This window comes from Nerophis ophidion, linkage group LG02 (assembly GCF_033978795.1).
Source record: "Nerophis ophidion isolate RoL-2023_Sa linkage group LG02, RoL_Noph_v1.0, whole genome shotgun sequence".
Lineage (NCBI taxonomy): Eukaryota > Metazoa > Chordata > Actinopteri > Syngnathiformes > Syngnathidae > Nerophis > Nerophis ophidion.
In genome coordinates, this window is record NC_084612.1 from 72,810,984 (window position 1) to 72,834,449 (window position 23,466).

The 23,466-nt window shown below is 39.9% G+C and overlaps 1 protein-coding gene across 3 annotated transcripts; it reads left to right on the top strand.

Annotated features, from left to right (window-relative positions):
• The first annotated feature begins 784 nt into the window (after window positions 1-784).
• prkag1 (protein kinase, AMP-activated, gamma 1 non-catalytic subunit) lies at window positions 785-23,006 on the top strand. 3 transcript variants are annotated; one of them, XM_061890184.1, is made up of 14 exons: window positions 785-939; window positions 5,201-5,252; window positions 5,326-5,426; window positions 5,505-5,586; window positions 9,109-9,167; window positions 9,233-9,278; window positions 11,322-11,376; window positions 11,459-11,585; window positions 11,745-11,910; window positions 13,187-13,224; window positions 15,825-15,971; window positions 18,224-18,323; window positions 20,459-20,514; window positions 22,847-23,006. In XM_061890184.1, the coding sequence occupies exons 1-13, from the start codon at window positions 931-933 to the stop codon at window positions 20,467-20,469; spliced, it is 993 nt and encodes a 330-aa protein (XP_061746168.1). In that variant the 5' UTR covers window positions 785-930; the 3' UTR covers window positions 20,470-20,514; window positions 22,847-23,006. The 3 variants fall into 3 exon arrangements, with proteins under 3 accessions (XP_061746168.1, XP_061746162.1, XP_061746175.1); XM_061890191.1 differs by lacking the exon at window positions 22,847-23,006 and adding an exon at window positions 5,057-5,087 and having other exon boundaries at window positions 828-939; window positions 20,459-20,752; XM_061890178.1 differs by lacking the exon at window positions 22,847-23,006 and having other exon boundaries at window positions 20,459-20,752.
• The last annotated feature ends 460 nt before the right edge of the window (window positions 23,007-23,466 follow it).

Consider the following 23,466-nt stretch of genomic DNA (forward strand, 5'->3'; position numbering starts at 1 on the left):
TAGCTAGATAAAATGGGATATTGTGATTTCACAAGACTGTCTTAGAAGTGATCATTTGAAAATGTTCAATTTGAAAAAATGTGCACTTAGAGAACATATAAAAATAAAGTGTTGCACATTGATATTTATTAAGGCTAATTGGGAACAGGTGGGTGCCATGATTGGGTATTAAAACAGCTTCCCAAAAAATGCTCAGTCTTTCACAAAAAAGGATGGGGCGAGGTACACCCCTTTGTCCACAACTGCGTGAGCAAATAGTCAAACAGTTTAAGAACAACGTTTCTCAAAGTGCAATTGCAAGAAATTTAAGGATTTCAACATCTACGCTCCATAATATCAAAAGGTTCAGAGAATCTGGAGAAATCACTCCACGTAAGCGGCTTGGCCGGAAACCTACATTGAATGACCGTGACTTTCGATCCCTCTGTATCAAAAACCGACATCAATCTATAAAGAATATCACCACATGGGCTCAGGAACACTTCAGAAAACCACTGTCACTAAATACAGTTTGTCGCTACATCTGTAAGTGCAAGTTAAAGCTCTACTATGCAGAGCGAACGCCATTTATCAACAACATCCAGAAACGCCGGCGGCTTCTCTGATCATTAAGATGATCAGTGTTTCCACAAAGAAAAATATTAATTATTAATAATAACATAGAGTTAAAGGTAAATTGAGCAAATTGGCTATTTCTGGCAATTTATTTAAGTGTGTATCAAACTGGTAGTAGCTCTTGGTTTCAAAAAGGTTGGTGACCCCTGCTATACAGTAGCTCCGATACCGATACTACACCTGTATCGACTCTTTCGATATTTGTATGGACCCACCCACTTCTCGCGGAGCTCTTTTAAAGATACGCCGGATTTGCAAGCCCCTGTCGGCTGCTGTAAACTCGCCACCCGAGGAAAAAGTCACGACGAATGGGCCATGGAGTGTGTGAGTCCACCGGCGGAATTTATCTTATTTTATAAGCCCAACCAGTCCACGTAACACATGCTAACATTAGCACGCATGCTAATAACTAGCCGACTGGACTACTGTTAGCATTCTAACATCGTTATTTGTAGACAGAATTAAGAGTGTAATAAAAAACACCTCTTCTACTGTATATGACTCAAAAAGAACGATTTTAAACTAGTAAATATAGAGTCAACCGGCTTGGGCTGGCTAATGCTAACCTTGTTAGCAGGGAGTTTGTAAAAGTGGCTATCTTCAAAAAACAAGGCTAAATGTTTTCATTAATTTCACTCAACTTCATGTTATTTGCCAACCGCACGAAAACGATCGTTTTGTACTCTCTTAAACATTTGCACTGTCGACTGGACTCCTTTCAGAACAATGAGCGTCATCTCAAGAGTGAGCGAAACCAAACAAACCTCCATTATGGTTTCTTTAAGTCCTGCCGATATCGACAATCCAAAGTCGTTGGATATGAATTTAAACCATAACAAAGCATGGATCCTTTAGGGCTGGGCGATATGGCCTTTTTTAAATATCTTTAAGCCATATCGTGATACACAATATACAAACCCTGTTTCCATATGACTTGGGAAATTGTGTTAGAGGTAAATATAAACGGAATACAATGATTTGCAAATCCTTTCCGACCCATATTCAGTTGAATATGCAACAAAAACAACATATTTGATGTTCAAACTGATAAACATTTGTTTTTTTTTGCAAATAATCAATAACTTTAGAATTTGATGCCAGCAACACATGACAAAGAAGTTGGGAAAGGTTGCAATAAATACTGATAAAGTTGAGGAATGCTCATCAAACAATTATCTGGAACATCCCACAGGTGTGCAGGCTAATTGGGAACAGGTGGGTGCCATGATTGGGTATAAAAACAGCTTCCCGAAAAATGCTCAGTCTTTCACAAGAAAGGATGGGGCGAGGTACACCCCTTTGTCCACAACTGCGTGAGCAAATATTCAAACAGTTTAAGAACAACGTTTCTCAAAGTGCAATTGCAAGAAATTTAGGGATTTCAACATCTACGGTCCATAATATCATCAAAAGGTTCAGAAAATCTGGAGAAATCACTCCACGTGAATTACCATGAATTACCGTGAATTGATTAACGTGGACCCCGACTTAAACAAGTTGAAAAACTTATTCGGGTGTTACCATTTAGTGGTCAATTGTACGGAATATGTACTGAACTGTGCAATCTACTAATAAAAGAATCAATCAATCAAAAACGTAAGCTGCATGGCAGGAAACCAACATTGAATGACCGTGACCTTCGATCCCTCAGACGGCACTGTATCAAAAGCCTAAAGGATATCACCACATGGGCTCAGGAACACTTCAGAAAACCACTGTCACTAAATACAGTTGGTCGCTACATCTGTAAGTGCAAGTTAAAGCTCTACTATGCAGAGCGAAAGCCATTTATCAACAACATCCAGAAACGCCGGCGGCTTCTCTGGGCCCGAGATCATCTAAGATGGACTGATGCAAAGTGGAAAAGTGTTCTGTGGTCTGCCAAGTCCACATTTCAAATTGTTTTTGGAAATATTTGACATTGTGTCATCCGGACCAAAGATAAGCGAACCATCAAGACTGTTATCGACGCAAAGTTAAAAAGCCAGCGTCTGTGATGGTATGGGGGTGTATTAGTGCTCAAGGCATGGGTAACTTACACATCTGTGAAGGCACCATTAATGCTGAAAGGTCCACACAGGTTTTGGAACAACATATGCTGCCATCTAAGCGCCGTCTTTTTCATGGATGCCCCTGCTTATTTCAGCAAGACATTGCCAAGGCCACATTCAGTGCATGTTACAACAGCGTGGCTTCGTAAAAAAAGAGTGCGGGTACTTTCCTGGCCCGCCTGCAATCCAGACCCGTCTCCCATGGAAAATGTGTGGCGTAGTATGAAGCGTAAAATACGACAGCGGAAACCCCGGACTGTTGAACGACTGAAGCTCTACATACAACAAGAATGGGAAATAATTCCACTTTCAAAGCTTCAACAATTAGTTTCCTCAGTTCCCAAACGTTTATTGAGTGTTGTTAAAAGAAAAGGTGATGTAACACAGTGGTGAACATGCCCTTTCCCAACTATTTTGGCATGTGTTGCAGCCATGAAATTCTAAGTTAATTATTATCTGCATCCATCCATTTCTACCGCTTATTCCCTTTGGTGTCGCGGGGGTGCTAGTGCCTATTTCAGCTACAATCGGGCGGAAGGCGGGGCAAAAAAAAAAAGTTTATGAGTTTGAACGTCAAATATCTTGTCTTTGTAGTGCATTCAACTGAATAATGATAACAATAATAATGGATTAGATTTATATTGCGCTTCTCTATTGTTAGATACTCAAAGCGCTCACAGAGAAGTGAGTACCCATCATTCATTCACACCTGGTGGTGGTAAGCTACATCTGTAGCCACAGCTGCCCTGGGGTAGACTGACGGAAGCGTGGCTGGCAGTTTGCGCCTACGGCCCCTCCGACCACCACCAATCATTCATTCATCATTCATTCACCAGTGTGAGCGGCACCGGGGGCAAAGGGTGAAGTGCCCTGCCCAAGGACACAACGGCAGCAATTTGGATGTCAATAGGTGGGAAGCGAACCTGCAACCCTCAGGTTTCTGGCACGGCCGCTCTACCCTACTACGCCATGGGTGTCAAACTCTGGCCCGCCATGTAATTTATTTTGGCCCTTGAGACAATATTAAATTAACATTAGAGCTGGCCCGCGGTATTAAACAGTGGCGGTGCATTCACCGCTAATTCTAATACTTACCAACCCTCACGATTTTCCCAGGAGACTCCCGAATTTCAATGCTCCCCCCCTTGAAAATCTACCGGGGCAACCATTCTCTTGAATTTCTCCTGATTTCCACTCGGACAACAATATCGGCGGCGTGCCTTAAAGGTACTGCTTTTAGCGTCCTCTACAACCTGTCGTCATGTCCACTTTTCCGCCATACAATCAGCGTGCCGGCCCAGCCACGTAATATATGCGGATTCTACACACATACACAAGTGAATGCAATGCATACTTGGTCAACAGCCATACAGGTCACACTGAGGGTGGCCGTATAAACAACTTTAACACTGTTACAAATATGCACCACACTGTGAACCCACACCAAACAAGAATGTCAAACACATTTCGGGAGAACATCCGCACTGTAACACAACATCAACACAACAGAACAAATACCCAGACCCCCTCTCAGCACTAACTATTTCGGGACGCTACCATATACACCCCCGCTACCAACAAAACTCGATTTTGCATGTCACTATAAAGTTATATAAGCCTTGCTTGTTCAATATTCAATGCAAAACTTGTTTGGGTCCCTATTAAAAGGTTAAGTTGTTCAACTTTGGCCCGCGGCTTTGTATAGTTTAGAATTTTTGCCCACTCTGTATTTGAGTTTGACACCCCTGCACTACGCCATGCCGCCCCGGGATTTGCAAATCATTGTATTCCATTTATATTTACATCCAACCCAATTTCCCAACTCATATGGAAACAGGGTTTGTATTAAGAATGTTTATTTATGGAGCTGTTACAAGATTACATAAATGCTGATAAAATATATATATATTACAGACAGAATGTTACAGGAATGTACACGTTATCCTATGCTTACATATTATTGTGCAACATGTGAATGTTTTAAGGGAAACTAAATGTGATCTCTGACAGGGATACAAATTCTTTCCAAAGCAGCATCCACACCAAGGCATACAATACTAGTAACTAGCTCATGAAAAACCTTTTATTTAAATTTTTTTTTATTGTAAACAGGCCAAATCACCTCTATTTGAAAATAATCTCAAGAAAATGGCTGCTGTTATTTAATACCTTTTCAATTGTTATGTTAGGTCTGGGACAGGTGTGATGCTGGTATGGCCACTTTGGGTACATTCATACTATAATCCAGTGACATTTTTTTCTAACTGCTGTCCCAAGATGGGCAAATTCCAAACGGCGGTTTGAGGAAGTATGAGGGAAGGCAGGATTGTTTTAGAAATATCTCCGCAATGCCACCATGGTTTGATTTCAAATTTTCGGGACTCATGCAGATCCCAAATACACAACAGCAGGCACCGATAAATAAGAAAAGTTAGTTTTTTCATCATCGGTTCCCTTTAACTGAGCTATTTGTAAACCGTATTAATATTTAGCTTCTTACTGAAACGTTAACTTGACACATCTCTTTTGTGCAGATTCCAGCAACTCTTGAGGATCTTGAGAGCAAAAAGGATGCACTTATAGAAGGTGAGAGAGGAAATGACTCCATGAATACAGTACTCCACCCTCACCTGTCTTTCTCTCTCTCTGTTTGCGTCAGACTCAGAGCACAATGTGTACACAAGGTTCATGAAGTCCCACCGCTGTTACGACCTCGTTCCCACCAGCTCCAAATTGGTGGTTTTTGACACATCCCTCCAGGTTAGACATTAGCCTTACGCTCTAAAAGGGAAGACTGACTCGTTCACTGTATAATGAAGTCACTTTTGAATTCCACAGGTCAAGAAGGCTTTTTTTGCACTCGTTTCCAATGGTGTGAGGGCAGCTCCACTCTGGGACAGTAACAAGCAGTGCTTTGTTGGTAAGATCATTTATGTTAGGGATCGACTGATTATCGGCAACAATATTTGGCATTTTGACGTACAGTAAAGGCCAAAAGTTTGAACACACCCTCTCAAGCAACGCGTTTCTTTATTTTCATGACTATTTACCGGGATTTTTAAAAACTGAGAAGGGCTGAACAAAAATGGCACCGAAAAGAAAATCATGCACTGCAGATTACAAGCTGGACGTAGTGAAATATGCAGCAGAAAACGACAAGAGGAAGCGGCGCATACCTTTGGAGTTGGCAGAGTTGTTTAGAAGCGACATCGAGGAAATAGATTTCATGGGATTTATCGATTAGAAGTGACAGATTGTTTGGTAAAGGTATAGCATGTTCTACAACAGGGGTGCCCATTACGTCAATCGCGAGCTACCAGTCGACCGCGTGGGGTGTGTCAGTCGATCTCCAGCCAGGCTAGACCTAAAAATTAGTGATCATCAATCTTCACCAAGACGTCACTTAAAGGACATTCACGGTACCGGAGGGTCTTGTGAGATGACGCTGGCTGCTGCAAGATCATTATTATGAAAATATGACCGAGAGGAAGGCGAGAAACACTTTTTATTTCAACAGACTCTCGCGCCGTACCTTCCGTCAAAACTCTAAAGGCCGACTGCACATTTCTTATCTTCACAATAAAAGCCCTGCTTCATGCTGCCTGCGCTAACTAAATACAGAGTCTCGGAAAACTGGCGTGCACAAGCGATCCCTCAGAAAGCTGGCGTGCACATCACTTGTGCACGCCAGCTTTCCGAGACTCTTATTTTGTTAGCGCAGGCAGCATGAAGCAGGGCTTTTATTGTGAAGATAGGAAATGTGCAGTCGGCCTTTAGAGTTTTGACGGAAGAGACGGCGCAAAAGTCTGTTGAAATAAAAAGTGTTTCTCGCCTTCCTCTCTGTGATTTTTTCATAATAATGAACTGGCAGCGGCCAGCGTCATCTCACAAGACCCTCGGGTGCCGTGAATGTCAATCAAGCAAGCTACGGAATTTGCCGCCAATGTTTTTCTTGTAAAGTGTATGGAAGCTGGATGAATTAGATGCCAAAAACCAACCACTTTCATGTGGTATTGTACAGAAAGGACAACTTTTTTTCTCCTCCATTTGAAAATGTGGGCGTTATCATCATTACTGTCTGATTCCAATCAATGCAAGTCATCAGAATCAGGTAATACACCAACTTATATTCTTGTCTTTGTGAAAGAAAGACATCTATATGTGTTACACATGCTTGTATTATCATTAAACACATTTAACTCGTTTACAAAAATGTCTCTTTCATAAATAAGTATAAATGATATATATAAATGAGGTAGATCCCCTCGAGTTGGTCAATTGAAAAGTAGCTCGCCTGCAGAAAAAGTGTGGGCACCCCTGTTCTATATGTTGTAGTTATTTGAATGACTCTTACCATAATATGTTACGTTACATACCAGGCACCTTCTCTTCTGGTTATTTATGCCTCATATAACATACACTTATTCAGTCTGTTGTTCACTATTCTTTATTTATTTTAAATTGCCTTTGAAATGTCTATTCTTGGTGTTGGATTTTCTCAAATAAATTTCCCCCCAAAATGCGACTCATACTCTAGTGCAGCGTTTCTCAAAGTGTGGGGCGCGCCCCACTGGTGGGGAATAGAGACATGACAGGTGGGGTGCGAGGAACGGGAGGGAATTTCACTTAAAACATTTTTCTTATTTTTTATTATATTCTTAGATTTTTTTTTTTACAACCCCATTTTCTACACAAACTGTAAATCACTTTATGTAAATTACTTGTTTTTCCTGTGGGCTTTAAATTTCTAGGTAGGAGCGAAAGTTTGACAGACGCAGCAGTAACCAATGGGGGCGGGGCTAAGCAGAACTAACTTTTGCGTGGATGGGTAGCTGGCTAATGTGTGGACCACAATTACACAAAATGGATAAATTGGCTGCATATAGAGATGCATACAGAATTGCTCAATGCAAAAAAGCACACAATTGCTGAGCAGGTGATTCTCCCCGCTGCAATAGACATGGTGTCAGTCATGCTTGACGAGACAAGCGCAGCAAAATTAAAAGCTGTCCCACTGTCAAACGACAGTTGCGAGACGTATATGCGACATTGCAAGTGATCTTGAGTAACAACACGTAGACAAATTAAAAGAAAGTTGTTTTGCTTTACAAGTGGACGAAGCTACTGACGGCAATAAAGACTGCCTGTTCATCGCATACGTGATATGTCCGCTTTGTGAATGGCGAGTCACTGTGCGAGGATTTGCTGTTTTGCAAATACATAAAAAAATAGAGCCAGTGCTGATGAGCTGTTCAAGATAATGGACAGTTTCCTCAAGGAACACAACCTTAAATGGGAAAACTGTGTGGGCTTTTGCTCTGATGGCGCACAGACCATGGCAGGGTCAAGAAACGGGCTGCGGGCTCCAAGAAAGAGGGTTGCGCCAAATGCGCATTGGGCACACTGTGTCATTCACCGGGAAGCACTCGCGTCAAGGCAGCTCAGCCTCGAACTCAATGAAGTTTTAACAGATATTGTGAGCGCGGTAAATTTTTATCAAAACACGAAAAAGTGGCACTTTTAGTTTATTTATTATTGAACTTGATACAAATTATTTGATTTATTATTGAACTTGATGCAAGTTATTTGATTTATTATTAGGGATGCACCGAAATGATAATTTGTAGCCGAAGCCGAATAAAACTTAAACGCTTGGTCGAAGGCCGAATACCGAATAATGAATGCAGTTTTTCAGAATTTTTTTCATATTGCATAAATAGACTAGAATAAATATTTAGACATTTTTCAAATAAAGTAATTTTTTATTGAATATTGAAATTTTTTTAATATTCCAGTAGCCTTTGCTTTTCAAAAAAAGCACAAAGTTTTTCATTTATATTAGGCCTTCAAACAAAACATGCATTCCAAAAAAATAAATAAAGTGCATTAAAGTGGATAAACCCACAACAAATGAATTATTGTCCTTTTGGCAAAAGTCTGCTTAGCCACAGTAGATATGCTAATAATGTAAACAGAAGGCTCAAGTAAATCTCAATTAAGTGTGTGCTTGTAACCTCATACACTTATACAGGTAGCCTACACAACAGGCTAATAATGTAAACAGAGGCCCCACTAAATCTCATTAAGTGTGTGCTTGTAACCTCATACACTTATACAGGTACACAACATATCCCAACATCACCGCGTCACTGCACGTTGGTTGATTGCGTCACCGCGTCAAAAAATTGCGTCACACGCCACTATTCGGCCTTGTTCTTAACTCATTCCACCGAAGGCCGAATTTGTTTTTTTTTGCCTTTGGACGGGAGTACTAATCTGTGTCATCCCTAAAAAAAAACACATCTGTCGATCTCTAATGTTTAAGTGGCTTTCAAACACAATAACTAAAATGACTTGATGCTCTCTCTCTCTAAATTTGTTTGCTTGCAATTTCGTTGTACAATGTATGATGACAATAAAGATATTCTATTCTATTCTACAGGCATGCTGACCATCACAGACTTCATCAACATCCTTCATCGTTACTATAAATCTCGACTGGTAAAATTTCACACACCAGATTATTGTGGTGGATTTTTTTCAATGTCACCTGTACATTCTTTCAGGTTCAGATTTATGAGTTGGAAGAGCACAAAATCGAAACATGGAGAGGTAAGCGTGTAAAAGGAAGCTTACACAAGTGAGCACACTCCTCATATTTATTTAAGCCACTATCTTCCTGACACTGTAGTCAAGGGACAAAACTACAGGAAGTAAACGTGCGTACAGCAGGGGTCTTCAGTGTTGTCCAGGCCAAAGACCCCCAAACTAATGGAGAGACGAAGCTAAGACCCCCTTACTTGTATACCTCCCTAATGTAAAATTGTGTTTTTAAATTAAAACTACCCTATAATACCTTGTTATTATGCAAAAATAAAATTTTAAAATATTACTGTATAGAGCTAATAGTTGGCTGGCTAACCGGCAGCTGGCAAAGAGGGCCGCTCATCGCCCTGTAAAGTTAAAGTTAAAGTACCAACACCCACAATAAGCGTGGTGAAATTTGTCCTCTGCATTTGACCCATCACCTTGTTCACCCCCTGGGAGGTGAGGGGAGCAGTGGGCAGCAGCAGTGCCACGCCCAGGAGTCATTTTTGGTGATTTAACAAATGTCTCAAAGGACTCCACAAATCATTACGACTACAACATCCTCGGAAGAACCCACAAAAGGGCAAGGAAAACTCACACCCAGTGGGCAGGGAGAATTCACATCCAGTGGGACGCCAGTGACAATGCTGACCATGAGAAACCTTGAGGAGGACCTCAGATGTGGGTAACCCCCCCCCCCCCTAGGGGACCGAAAGCAATGGATGTCGAGCGGGTCTAACATGATACTGTGAAAGTTCAATCCATAGTGGCTCCAACACAGCCGCGAGAGTTCAGTTCAAAGCGGATCCAAGACAGCAGCGAGAGTCCCGTCCACAGGAGACCATCTCAAGCGGAGGCGGATCAGCAGCGTAGAGATGTCCCCAACCGATACAGGCGAGCGGTCCATCCTGGGTCCCGACGAGCGGTCCATCCTGGGTCTCGACTCTGGACAGCCAGTACTTCATCCATGGTCATCGGACCGGACCTCCTCCACAAGGGAGGGGGGGACATAGGAGAAAGAAAAGAAGCGGCAGATCAACTGGTCTAAAAAGGAGGTCTATTTAAAGGCTAGAGTATACAGATGAGTTTTAAGGTGAGACTTAAATGCTTCCACTGAGGTAGCATCTCGAACTGTTACCGGGAGGGCATTCCAGAGTACTGGAGCCCGAACGGAAAACGCTCTATAGCCCGCAGACTTTTTTTGGGCTCTAGGAATCACTAATAAGCCGGAGTCTTTTGAACGCAGATTTCTTGCCGGGACATATGGTACAATACAATCGGCAAGATAGGATGGAGCTAGACCGTGTAGTATTTTATACGTAAGTAGTAAAACCTTAAAGTCACATCTTAAGTGCACAGGAAGCCAGTGCAGGTGAGCCAGTACAGGCGTAATGTGATCAAACTTTCTTGTTCTTGTCAAAAGTCTAGCAGCCGCATTTTGTACCAACTGTAATCTTTTAATGCTAGACATGGGGAGACCCGAAAATAATACGTTACAGTAATCGAGACTTGAGGGTTCCAGGTTCAACCCCCGCTTCCGCCATCCGAGTCACTGCCGTTGTGTCTTTGGGCAAGACACTGAACCCACCTGCTCCCAGTGCCACCCACACTGCTTTAAATGTAACTTAGATATTGGGTTTCACAATGTAAAGCGCTTTGAGTCACTACAGAAAAAGCGCTATATAAATATAATTCACTTATTCTAAAGCTAACCAATAATAAATATAATACTTCTTACCATTAATGCAACCTCTTGAACAGGTGCAACAGAAAATGGATGGTTGGATTAAAATGCATGAGAATGTCATATCTTTTGAACGTTATTTTAAACACTGTGATTATCAGCGGAATTATTCATTACTTACCATGTTAAGCAATGTCAGTTAAGATTTATCTGAGAGCCAGATGCAGTCATCAAAAGAGCCACATCTGGCTCTAGAGCCATAGGTTCCCTACCCCTGCTGTAAAGTGAGGGGTGTACTCGTGTTTGTGAAATACTGCCCTGACTTGGTGATGTTTCCCAGAATTGTTGAAGGGCTAATGGTCACATTTGTGCATTTCAAACAGAGGTGTACCTTCAAGACTCTTTCAAGCCCCTGGTTAGCATATCACCCAATGCCAGGTCGGTGAGCGTCACAAGCCAAGTTTTTTCAGCGTTACGCTTTTCACATTTAACACTTTCCTGTGTACCTCCCGTGCGCCAGCTTGTACGACGCCGTATCCTCGCTGCTCAAGAACAAGATCCACAGACTGCCCGTCATCGACCCCCTGACTGGAAACACGCTCTACATTCTCACACATAAGAGGATTCTCAAGTTCCTGAAGCTCTTTGTAAGTCCCTATGCCGCACTAAATCTTTAAAATCATCCAGCAGTTCTTGCATAGTCTGTTCCATGTTCACCAACAGCTAACGAAATGCTGATTTACACAAGTGTAGTTGTGTAGTTTTACTGACAGTACTTGTGAACCCCAATGTGTTGTTGCTTTCAGATATCTGAGATGCCCAAGCCTTCATTCCTGAGGCAAACCTTGGAGGAGCTGAACATAGGAACATACCAGAACATAGCCGTGGTGCGCACAGATACGCCTCTGTACACGGCGCTGGGTATTTTCGTAGAGCAGCGGGTGTCTGCGCTCCCTGTGGTGGACGACAAAGGTGAGTGGAAAACACACTTGACTTTGCGTGAATGTCAGGGGCCTGTTTTTCAATCTAAAGCCAATACTGCACTGTAAAAACTCACAATCTCAGCAAGTATGTATTTCTAATTTCCAGTCAAAATATCTAAACTTAATACAAGACACACTCCCCTGAGTACTGTATTTTTCGGATTATAAGTCACAAGAGGACACAAAATACAATAATAGTGTTGGCTTTCTAGGCGCAGTCAAGGCGTTGAGGGGTTCCGGTTTGGTGACCGCAGGATTAGGTCTCTGCTTGTTGCAGATGATGTGGTCCTGATGGCGTCATCTGACCGGGATCTTCAGCTCTCACTGGATCGGTTCGCAGCCGAGTGTGAAGCGACCGGAATGAGAATCAGCACCTCCAAGTCCGAGTCCGTGGTTCTTGCCCGAAAAAAGGGTGGAATGCCATCTCCGGGTTGGGGAGGAGACCCTGCCCCAAGTGGAGGAGTTCAAGTACCTAGGAGTCTTGTTCAAGAGTGAGGGAAGAGTGGATCGTGAGATCGACAGGCGGATCGGTGCGGCGTCTTCAGTAATGCGGACGTTGTACCGATCCGTTGTGGTGAAGAAGGAGCTGAGCCGGAAGGCACAGTTCTCAATTTACCAGTCGACCATAGGTGAGGATTCCCACTAAATAGGTGAGGATGATTCCCATCCTCACCTATGGTCATGAGCTTTGGGTCATGACCGAAAGGATAGGGTCACGGGTACAAGCGGCCGAAATGAGTTTCCTCCGCCGTGTGGCGGGTCTCTCCCTTAGAGATAGGGTGAGAAGCTCTGTCATCCGGGAGGAACTCAAAGTAAAGCCGCTGCTCCTTCACATGGAGAGGAGCCAGATGAGGTGGTTCGGGCATCTGGTCAGGATGCCACCTGAACGTCTCCCTAGGGAGGTGTTTAGAGCACGTCCAACCGGTAGGAGGCCACGGGGAAGACCCAGGACACGTTGGGAAAACTTTGTCTCCCGGCTGGCCTGGGAACGCCTCGGGATCCCCCGGGAAGAGCTAGACGAAGTGGCTGGGGAGAGGGAAGTCTGGGTTTCCCTGCTTAGGCTGTTGCCCCCGCGACCCGACCTCGGATAAGCGGAAGAAGATGGATGGGATGGATGGATGGATGGCTTTCTTTTTCTCATGTTTAATAGCAAGGGCCTGCTCTTCTTTCTCAGTCTTTCTCCCGTCGAGGACGCTCCTGATTACTGCCTAAAATATTGTGTTTTCTGTCTTCTTAATTACTGTTGTACTCTTTTCTTTGTGCAGGTCGAGTGGTGGACATTTACTCCAAATTTGACGTCATCGTAAGTTACCAACAATCCTTCTTTCAATAAATTTGATACATTTTTGTTACACTTGCTCTCACATTACGTTTCATATACTGATACATTCATCCATTATCCCTTTCGGGATCGCGGGGTGTGCTGGTGCCTATCTCAGCTACATTTGGGCGGAAGGCGGTGTACACCATGGACAAATCGCCAGCTCATCGCAGGGCCAACACAAATAGACAGATAACCCTCACATTCAAACACTAGGGTCAATTTAGTGTTGCCAGTCAACCTATCCCCAGGTGCAATACCTTGCAATAAAGTTGATAAGTTAATTTATTAGGTATTTCATACACATTGAGAGAAAATTGCATAAATGCATTACTTCATTTTGTCAGTTGAATAAAAAGAAAAACATTTTTTTTGTCCTGACCAACAACTCAGGCAAATCATATTGTTGATGTAGATGCCCATTATCTGCTGTACTTACTTTAGAAAAGGTAAGTGTGGGATACTTATTTGTATTTGACTTTATTAAATGGATTTATATTATTGTTTGGCGTGGAGCAGGAGGGGATGGAAAGAAGACAAAAAAGGAAAACAGAGGGGAAAATTGCAAAGCACCAATATGATTCAATTTAAGAGACTTTTCTAACTACAGTACAAGTGTTCACAAAATACACAGAAGAACAATTATGATTAACATCTTGGACCATTTTTTTTAGATAAAGATGATTTATGTATTGAATATTTGTTTACTTACTAGGGTATATCATTTATTTATTCACTGTTCTGTTACAGAAAACAAGGAAATGGGATCACATTGCTATGGTATGAAAAGGGGTAGGATTGAATAAGCTCAGTTTCTTCCTACTCCTTTTCGGACGTGCTAATGAAACAACTGGAAATATGTGATGCATTACATTGTATTGTACGCACGTTCAAAATAAACTAGAACTGAACTAAACTGAACTAACTCCATAGAGGCGCGCCTAATCTGGACATGAAATACACGGTGCATACACACCTTGACTGATTCTGATGTGTAAAACCGATTGAATTAAAACATTGTAAATGACTTTGGCTTATTATAATCCTGGTTTAGCCACAACGTGTTGCTCCGTTCCAGGATGGGAATTCAGCATCGTGATGCATACTAATAACTCCAAACTATGTTAAGCTGTGACCAAGTACATCTCAGCACTTCTATTTACACAAGACAGATGTCGTGATTATTCTTTTCTTGGTGGATCTATGCAATATGAGCGGTTGTTATAGTTTAATTATAGATTTAAAATATTAGTTGTGTTCAATGACTATCAATGAATTACACTTTGTACACATTCTCTTACTAGGCCAGGCTATTCTCTACATTTAACCGTTTGACAGAAAGGACGTAACGACGTTTCTATTTCATACTGCATCAGTGTAATGATGACTGGGGGTACGCATATTACGTCAATCATACTTCACACCCTTTGGTTTGTATACTGTAGGGTTGTCCCGATCCGATAGTTGGATTGGATCGGCCGCCGATATTTGCCAAAAAATGCGTATCGGCAAGGCATGGGAAAATGCTGATGCAGATCCAGTTTTAAAAAAATATCCGGTCCGTGTTTTCCAACACACCAACTTAAATGATACATTCCACTTTTCTGCTGCTCCTTAATTTCCGTTCCGCATTTTCCAGCACACCTTCAACACATCTAACCGTTTAGACGGCCATGTGAACTAAAAGTTATCGGTAAAAATGTCAGCCGTGTGGGAATATTTTACCCTACAAAAATAAAAAGATGAAGAGGTGGAGTGCAAAACATGCCACAACAAAGTCATGCGTGGTGGTAAAGTTGGAAGACATTTTAATGGCTCGTGAGAGTGAGAGGCTTTTTAGCACAGCCTCACTCATCATTGATGAACACAGGAGCAGGCTGACACCTGAGCATCTTGGAGTGCTCGTCTTTGTTAGAAAGAATCTCCCCATAATGCTCGAACTTCAATTGTTAATTTAAAAATGAGTGTGTAGATAGTTCTTTTTTTTAAGTTTACACTTGTTCAAGAGCTAGTATTGATGCTGAGTTATAGACATTTTATCCCACTCAGGTTGTGTTTTTGGCTTTTTTTTTAATAATGTTTACAGCATTATTTGCACATTATACTGTTCACTTTTTTACTATTTAATGATGCCATTTCTGTTTGTCATGTACAATTTTTTTATTTGGTGTTTATCCTTGAATACCAACCACTGTGTATTATTCAAACTCACCTAATTCATCTGGCTAGTTGTTATCAAGAGTACTAAAACCCTTTTCAACATGAATCTGACAACTAAGTAGGCTAAATAACTTTGAACTTTAACACAAGCCCGGATAGGCCAGTATCGGTATCGGATCAGAAGTGCAAAAACCTGGATCGGGACATACCTAGTATACTGATCCACCTTTCTCCTCCTTTGACTGGATGAGATAGGTCCTAATTATCCAAATAAAGTACAAAGACTCAAAATGACCCTAAAGTCAAACACACAGCATGCTTGCTCGTGTTCGCAATTCAAAACATGTTATTTCAATGACGAGTTCGAACGCCGTTAGTCATGCGTTGAAGTGATGAAGACGTAAATGTGCTCGTTTTGTCAGAACCTGGCAGCAGAGAAGACGTACAACAACCTGGACGTGACCGTGACCAAAGCTTTACAGCACCGCTCTCAGTACTTTGAAGGGGTACTCACCTGCCATCGACACGAGACCCTGGAGGCCATCATCAACCGACTGGTGGAAGCGGAGGTGAGCCATGCTGCATTTTGAAAAGTCACTCTTGCAACTAACATTTAAGCCAGTCATTCTAATTCCATCCATCCATTTCCTACCGCTTGACTGCCTGAAATATGTATGATAAATATGAACAATATTTTTTAGTCGGGATGAGCTGATTGATAGGCCATTGATCAGTATTGTCTGAAAATATGTGATCGACAATGCTGTTTACAATAAAAATTAACTGCTTTTATAAAATAAAAATAGTAGAATGTAAGGTTGTACTAGTTTTACTAGTATAGTATTGCGGTACTAATGAATCAAAAACGGTACTATACTCTGAAAGTACCGGTTTTGCATTAAAAACAAACATTTGTGTAGACAGAAAAGGGAGAAAGGACGCATTTTGGACACATTATCAAGTACAAGTGGATACTACTTTGATTACATCGATATGTTTTATTGTCACACATTTTTTCCCCCTTTTATTAAAATTCATATTGTGTTTATAAACTCAGGAAATATGTTCCTAGACACATGATAACTTTAAATATGACCAATGTAGGATCCTGTAACTACTTTGTATCGGATTGATACCTAAGTTGTGGTATCAGACAAAACTAATGTAAAGCATCCAAACAACAGAAGAATAAGTGATTATTACATTTTCACAGAAGTGTAGATAGAACATGTTGAAATGGAAAATTGCCAGGTATTAACAGTAAATGAACAAGTAGATTAATAGTAATTTTTTACAGTTTGTCCCTCATACTTTTGACAAAATATTAGAATGAGAAATGACACACTATGTTACTGCATATGTCAGCGGACTAATTAAAAGCCTTTGTTTACTTACTTACTACTAAAAGACAAGTTGTCTTTTATGTTCACTATTTTATTTAAGGACAAAATTGTTCTTCGATTGCAATAAGAAACATATGTTTAATGTACCCTCAGATTTTGTTGTTAGAGCATACTTGCCAATCCTCACGGATTTTCCGGGAGACTCCCGAAATTCAGCGCCTCTCCCGAAAACCTCCCCGGGACAAATTTTCTCCCGAAATTCAGGTTGAGCTGGAGGCCACGCCCCCTCCAGCTGCATGCAGACCTGAGTGAGGACAGCCTGTTTTCACGTCCGCTTTCCCACAATACAAACAGAGTGCCTGCCCAATGACGTTATAACTGTCGAATGATCGAGGGCGAGTTCTTGGTTTCTTATGTGAGTTTATTGTTAGGCAGTTTCATTAAGGTCCTCCCAGCGCGGTAAAACACACAACAACAGCAGTCACGTTTTTGTCTACCGTAAAGCAGTTTTTATGCCGTAAACAGCAATGTTGTGACACTCTTAAACAGGACAATACTGAGATCTACTGTAGATGAATATGGTTAGAAAAATAATGACAAGAGAATAGAAAAAGGATGGACAATTCAACCCTTAACTCAACGATGAGTAGATGAGTCTTATGTGTGTGTGTACATGTGTAAATAAATGAACACCGAAATTCAAGTATTTATTTTATTTATTTATATATGTATGTATATGTATATATATATATATGTATGTATGTATGTATGTATTTATATATATATATATATATACATATATATAGCTAGAATTCACTGAAAGTCAAGTATTTCTTATATATATATGTATATATGTGTGTATATATATATATATATATATATATATACTGTGTGTATATATATATATGTGTGTATATATGTATGTATGTATGTATGTATATATATATATGTATGTATATACACACAGTATATATATATACATATATATACATACATATATATATATATATGTATATGTGTGTATTTACGTATGAAATACTTGACTCTTAACCACGCCCCCCACCTCCCGAAATCGGAGGTCTCAAGGTTGGCAAGTATGTGTTAGAATAAATCCAATAATGCCATTTTTTGTGGTCTCCATTATTTAGAAAAGTATCGAAATACATTTTGGTACCAGTACCAAAATATTGGTATCGGGACAACCCTAGTAGGATGCAGGGAACCATTTTGATAACATTCTGTGCATTTAAAGCTATCAAAAGCGATCCAATGTCAGTGAATACATGCCGAGCTCTCTGAACTGAACATCCAAATATTAGCTTTGTGTTGCAAGTAACAAAACAAGTCATTGTAACTTGTAGTAATAATAGTCAATGAAGTTTATTATTACAATTTACAAAGGGATAATAAAAAAATAGCTCCTGCCGCCCATGTCTCTAAGGGTCTGCCTGCACATAATAATGCAACATGTTCTTCAGGTGCACAGGTTGGTGGTTGTGGACGAGCAGGATGTGGTGAAAGGCATCGTCTCCCTCTCGGATATCCTTCAGGCGCTCGTGCTCACTGATGGAGACGAGGGTAAGCGCAGTTGTGGAACCACTCAGTAGGGCTGCACGATTAATTAACCTTGAGGTTTTAATTAGTGCGATAACGAGGCTGAGGGTTTTTTTTTTCTCTCCGCCGTCACTAACATTGTTGGGTCTCACGTTTCTTTGTTTCTAGCTTTAAACGGGGAGAAGGAGGTATCTGTGCATCGCTCTCTGCACCTGAGCACTTTTATTTAACAGTAACATTAACTGAACGCAGGGAGCCCTCTTTACACTCATTGAAAATCTTTGTCTCGGTGGGCGGAGAGCGAGACATCCATCTTTACAAATTAGGATTCAGAAAGCTCAATGTCCGTTGTGGGAATATTTCGGCTTCAAATCGGATGGGCAATATGAGCCCATCAACACGGACCAACGAGTGAGAATGCCGTGAGGGCAACAACAAAAAAAAGACAACCCAAATTTGTTTTTCCAATTAGGGAAAAAAAATGCACTTTAAGATGTTCAATATTTATTTAAGTTGAATTTTTGATTACAGAAATTAGTCCTTTTTGGTGTTGTTTATTCATTTTGGATAACAAAGTCATATACTTTCCAACTACAGTACAGTGGTGAACAATTAAACAGTAGTGAGAAATAAAAGTTTATATACTTTCAAATGCATTATTATACGTTATAACAGTGGTCCCCAACAATTTTGTATCCGCGGAACGGTCAACGCTTAATAATTTGTCCCTTTTTTTTTTTTTTCCTTCCTTGTCATGAAAAAGGGACGTTTTTGTCATGAAAAAGGGACGTTTTTGTGGTTGGTGTACTAATTGTAAGTGTATATTGTGTTTTTTATGTTGATTTAATAAATATATATATATTTTTTTTATAAATAAAAAATTCTTCTGCGGCCCGGTGGTTGGGGACCACTGCGTTACAACATTACATTATAAACGCTGTTTAAAAGCATGATGTTGACAAGGGCTGTGGGTCCATCAGCATAAAGCAAAATATTTTTTAAAGTAAATTATTGCATATTGTTTTAATGTGTGGCACCTTCAGACAAGATTATATTGATTTACAATCTACAAGTAACATGTCTTCCTTCACTCCATATTTTCCCACCTTTATGCATTTATATGTATAAAACATAGAGCTGTCAAAAATGACGAGTCAGTTAACTCATATAATTAATCACAAAAAATTACCACATTTATCATTTGTATATGCAAATTAATCGCACAATTTATTTTGACTCTATACGTGCCTTCTGCGTTGTTAAATGGTCAGTAATCAAGTCAATGTATACATTTTAAAAAATACATATATAGGAGGAAAAAAACAACAAATATATATATATATATACATATATAACAATTTAAATATAATTTTAAAAAGTGACTTGCTGGCAAAATTCACTCCCAAAACACTGTGACTGGACTTAAAAAAATAAATAAATAAAATTAAACAAACAAAAAAATTTGAACAAATAAATAAAGTGCGTTTAATTACGTTTGTGTTCAAATATTGGAATGTTTTTAAAATTAATTGAAATTATCCAATCAAGTAATAACCTGTTATTAATCATCCATCCATTTCCTACCGCTTATTCCCTTTCGGGGTCGCGGGGGGCGCTGGCGCCTCTCTCAGCTACAATCGGGCGGAAGGCGGGGTACACCCTGGACAAGTCGCCACCTCATCGCAGGGCCAACACAGATAGACAGACAACATTCACACACTAGGGCCAATTTAGTGTTGCCAATCAACTTATCCCCAGGTGCATGTCTTTGGAGGTGGGAGGAAGCCGGAGTACCCGGAGGGAACCCACGCATTCACGGGGAGAACATGCAAACTACACACAGAAAGATCCCGAGCCTGGATTTGAACCCAGGACTGCAGGACCTTCGTATTGTGAGGCAGACGCACTAACCCCTCTGCCACCGTGAAGCCCTTATTAATCATGATTAATCCAAATTCAAACATGTGATTAATCTGCTTCAAAAAATTTATCATTTGACATCACTAAAAAATATAAAAATCGCAAATCAAATTGCAGATGCAAATTTTAGAGGGAAAAACGGCAAATAGGTTTTTTCCTCAATGGTGCAGCCCCGTCACGTGACGATGCAAGTTCATGGTTTTGTTTAAGTAACTGTTTGCTTTTCTTTGCGCCCTCAGACAGCGCGTGAGGCCAACACGGCGCGAAAGCAGGAAAAGGCAGCCAAGGTAGAAAGGTGAGGCTGCGGCAAAGGGAACAAGGAGTAGGGACCCGAGCGCAGAGGAAATGTTGACAGCAAAATGAATGATCGCTATCTCCTACTTGAAAGTTACTAACCTAGCAATACAACACTGCATCATTCCTGTGCATGGAGTCAAATTTCATATCAGCAGGGAGCCAAAAAGATGCAATAATAGCACAAAGGTGCTTTTGAGGATCTGAGCTAGTCCTTTAAATATAGACTAGTTAACCAATGCAAATACTTTTAACTTGTACTTTTGTTGTTGTTGTTGTGCGGTCATCTTAAAGGACACTGTACTTTTTTGGGGGGGAATTTTGTCTCTCTTTCGCAATCCTTATGTAAGACAAGAACACATTTTTGTTTTTAATGCGTTCTAACTAGTAAAAAACAGCTAGCAAAAGTCAGCTAACAATAGAGGTCGTGGGTCAAGGTTTTATATACATGCTGTAAGTGTATATGTAATGAAGTAACATTCATAATAACATGTAATATTGACCTATTTTTCCCATCTTAATTTTATTTATATATATATATATATATATATATACATACATATATGTATATATATATGTGTGTGTGTGTATATATATATATATATATATATATATATATATGTATTATATATATATATATATATATATATATATATATACATGTATGTGTATATATATGTCTGTGTGTGTGTATATATATATGTGTGTGTATATATATGTGTGTGTATACATATATGTGTATATATATGTGTGTGTATATATGTATGTATATGTATATATATATATATATATATATATATATATATATAAAATGGGCAAAATAGGTAAATATTACATATTATATAATCATGTTTGCTATTTTATATATATATATATATATATATATATATATCTCAAACGTAATTCTTCAACAACACTGATGAGCACTCACTGCAGACTTCATTAGACAAACATGATAAAACATCACTTACTGTACAATGTCTGCTCTCATTAGGATGGCGACTGCTAGAATGTTCATATATTTCCGTTTACATGGAGAATTAATCATATCAATCAATGTTTATTTATATAGCCCCAAATCACAAATGTCTCAAAGGACTGCACAAATCATTACGACTACAACATCCTCGGAAGAACCCACAAAAGGGCAAGGAAAACTCACACCCAGTGGGCAGGGAGAATTCACATCCAGTGGGACGCCAGTGACAATGCTGACTATGAGAAACCTTGGAGAGGACCTCAGATGTGGGCAACCCCCCCCTCCCCTCTAGGGGACCGAAAGCAATGGATGTCGAGCGGGTCTAACATGATACTGTGAAAGTTCAATCCATAGTGGCTCCAACACAGCCGCGAGAGTTCAGTTCAAGCGGATCCAAGACAGCAGCGAGAGTCCCGTCCACAGGAAACCATCTCAAGCGGAGGCGGATCAGCAGCGTAGAGATGTCCCCAACCGATACACAGGCGAGCGGTCCATCCTGGGTCTCGACTCTGGACAGCCAGTACTTCATCCATGGTCATTGGACCGGACCCCCTCCACAAGGGAGGGGGGGACATAGGAGAAAAAAGAAAAGAAGCGGCAGATCAACTGGTCTAAAAAGGAGGTCTATTTAAAGGCTAGAGTATACAGATGAGTTTTAAGGTGAGACTTAAATGCTTCTACTGAGGTAGCATCTCGAACTGTAATCCTTGCAAACGGTTAAAAAAAAGCCGCTGCCACATACTAGCGTCTTATTGTGTCTTTCTCGTCATCTCCGGGTACAAGTTGTATGTCACCAATGAACAACTTCTCGATTTATGTTCACAACCTTCTATCCAGGTTAGACGCTTCTTTTAAAACACGGAAGTGATGTCGCAGCTCAGTATGTCAGCACTGCAGTGTTGACATAGACACTAGTCTACGTCAACACTAATATATAATAACAATATCGCTAATACTTGTTTAATATTCAGGTCACAACGTGTACTTGAAATAATGCTGCCACTTTTTGGATGCTTTTTTAGAGTAATTCAGAGGCCAAATTAATGACTTCAGCTAGCACCATTGCTAGCCACCTAGAAAGAGAACATTATTACAAATTAGGATGCAAAAAAAAAAAAAAAAAAAAAAAAAAAAAAGTTCTTGTCTATAAAGATTGTGAATTATAGGCAACATTCTCAAAAAAGTACAGTTCCCCTTTTATCATCAGCCCTTCTCAGTATCATCATGTATGATTCTCTCCAAAACCTGTAGTGGCAAATTATCAGACTAACTTATTGTTTAAAAAAAAAAAAAATGTAAATACAGTCGGACTATTACTACTTTGGATAACATGGCCCTTTTTAACTTGATGTAGATTTAAAGATGGAGTGATGTGGAGTATGAATTGAAGGGCTGTGTTTAATGGAAAAGCCAGCGAGGAGCAACTGTAGAAGAAGTAAGAACAGTGCATCTACTTTACACGTGTTTACATGTGGACATTTAAGACTACTTCCATCGTTCTACACACTGGCACTTTGCTCTGTTTTTATCTTGAAAAAAGGATCCTTTTGACTCTTGCCAGAAATGCTGTGAAATGTTGAAAAGGGTTTCAACTCTTGAACAGACGTCGATGTTTGGTTGTATTCATTTGCCACAACCATTTTTATCTATCTATATATTATATGTATTTTTATATATATATCATATATGTATTATGTTATATATATATATATATGTGTGAAAATATATATATATATATATATATATGTGTGTGTGTTTATATATACATGTTTATATATATATATATATATATATATATATATATATATGGGTGTGTATATATATACATACACACACACACACACATATATATATATATATATATATATATATATATATATATATATATATATATATATACACACAGTTATATATAATGTATATGTGTATATGTATACATGCATACACATACATATAGTATATAATCTATACACA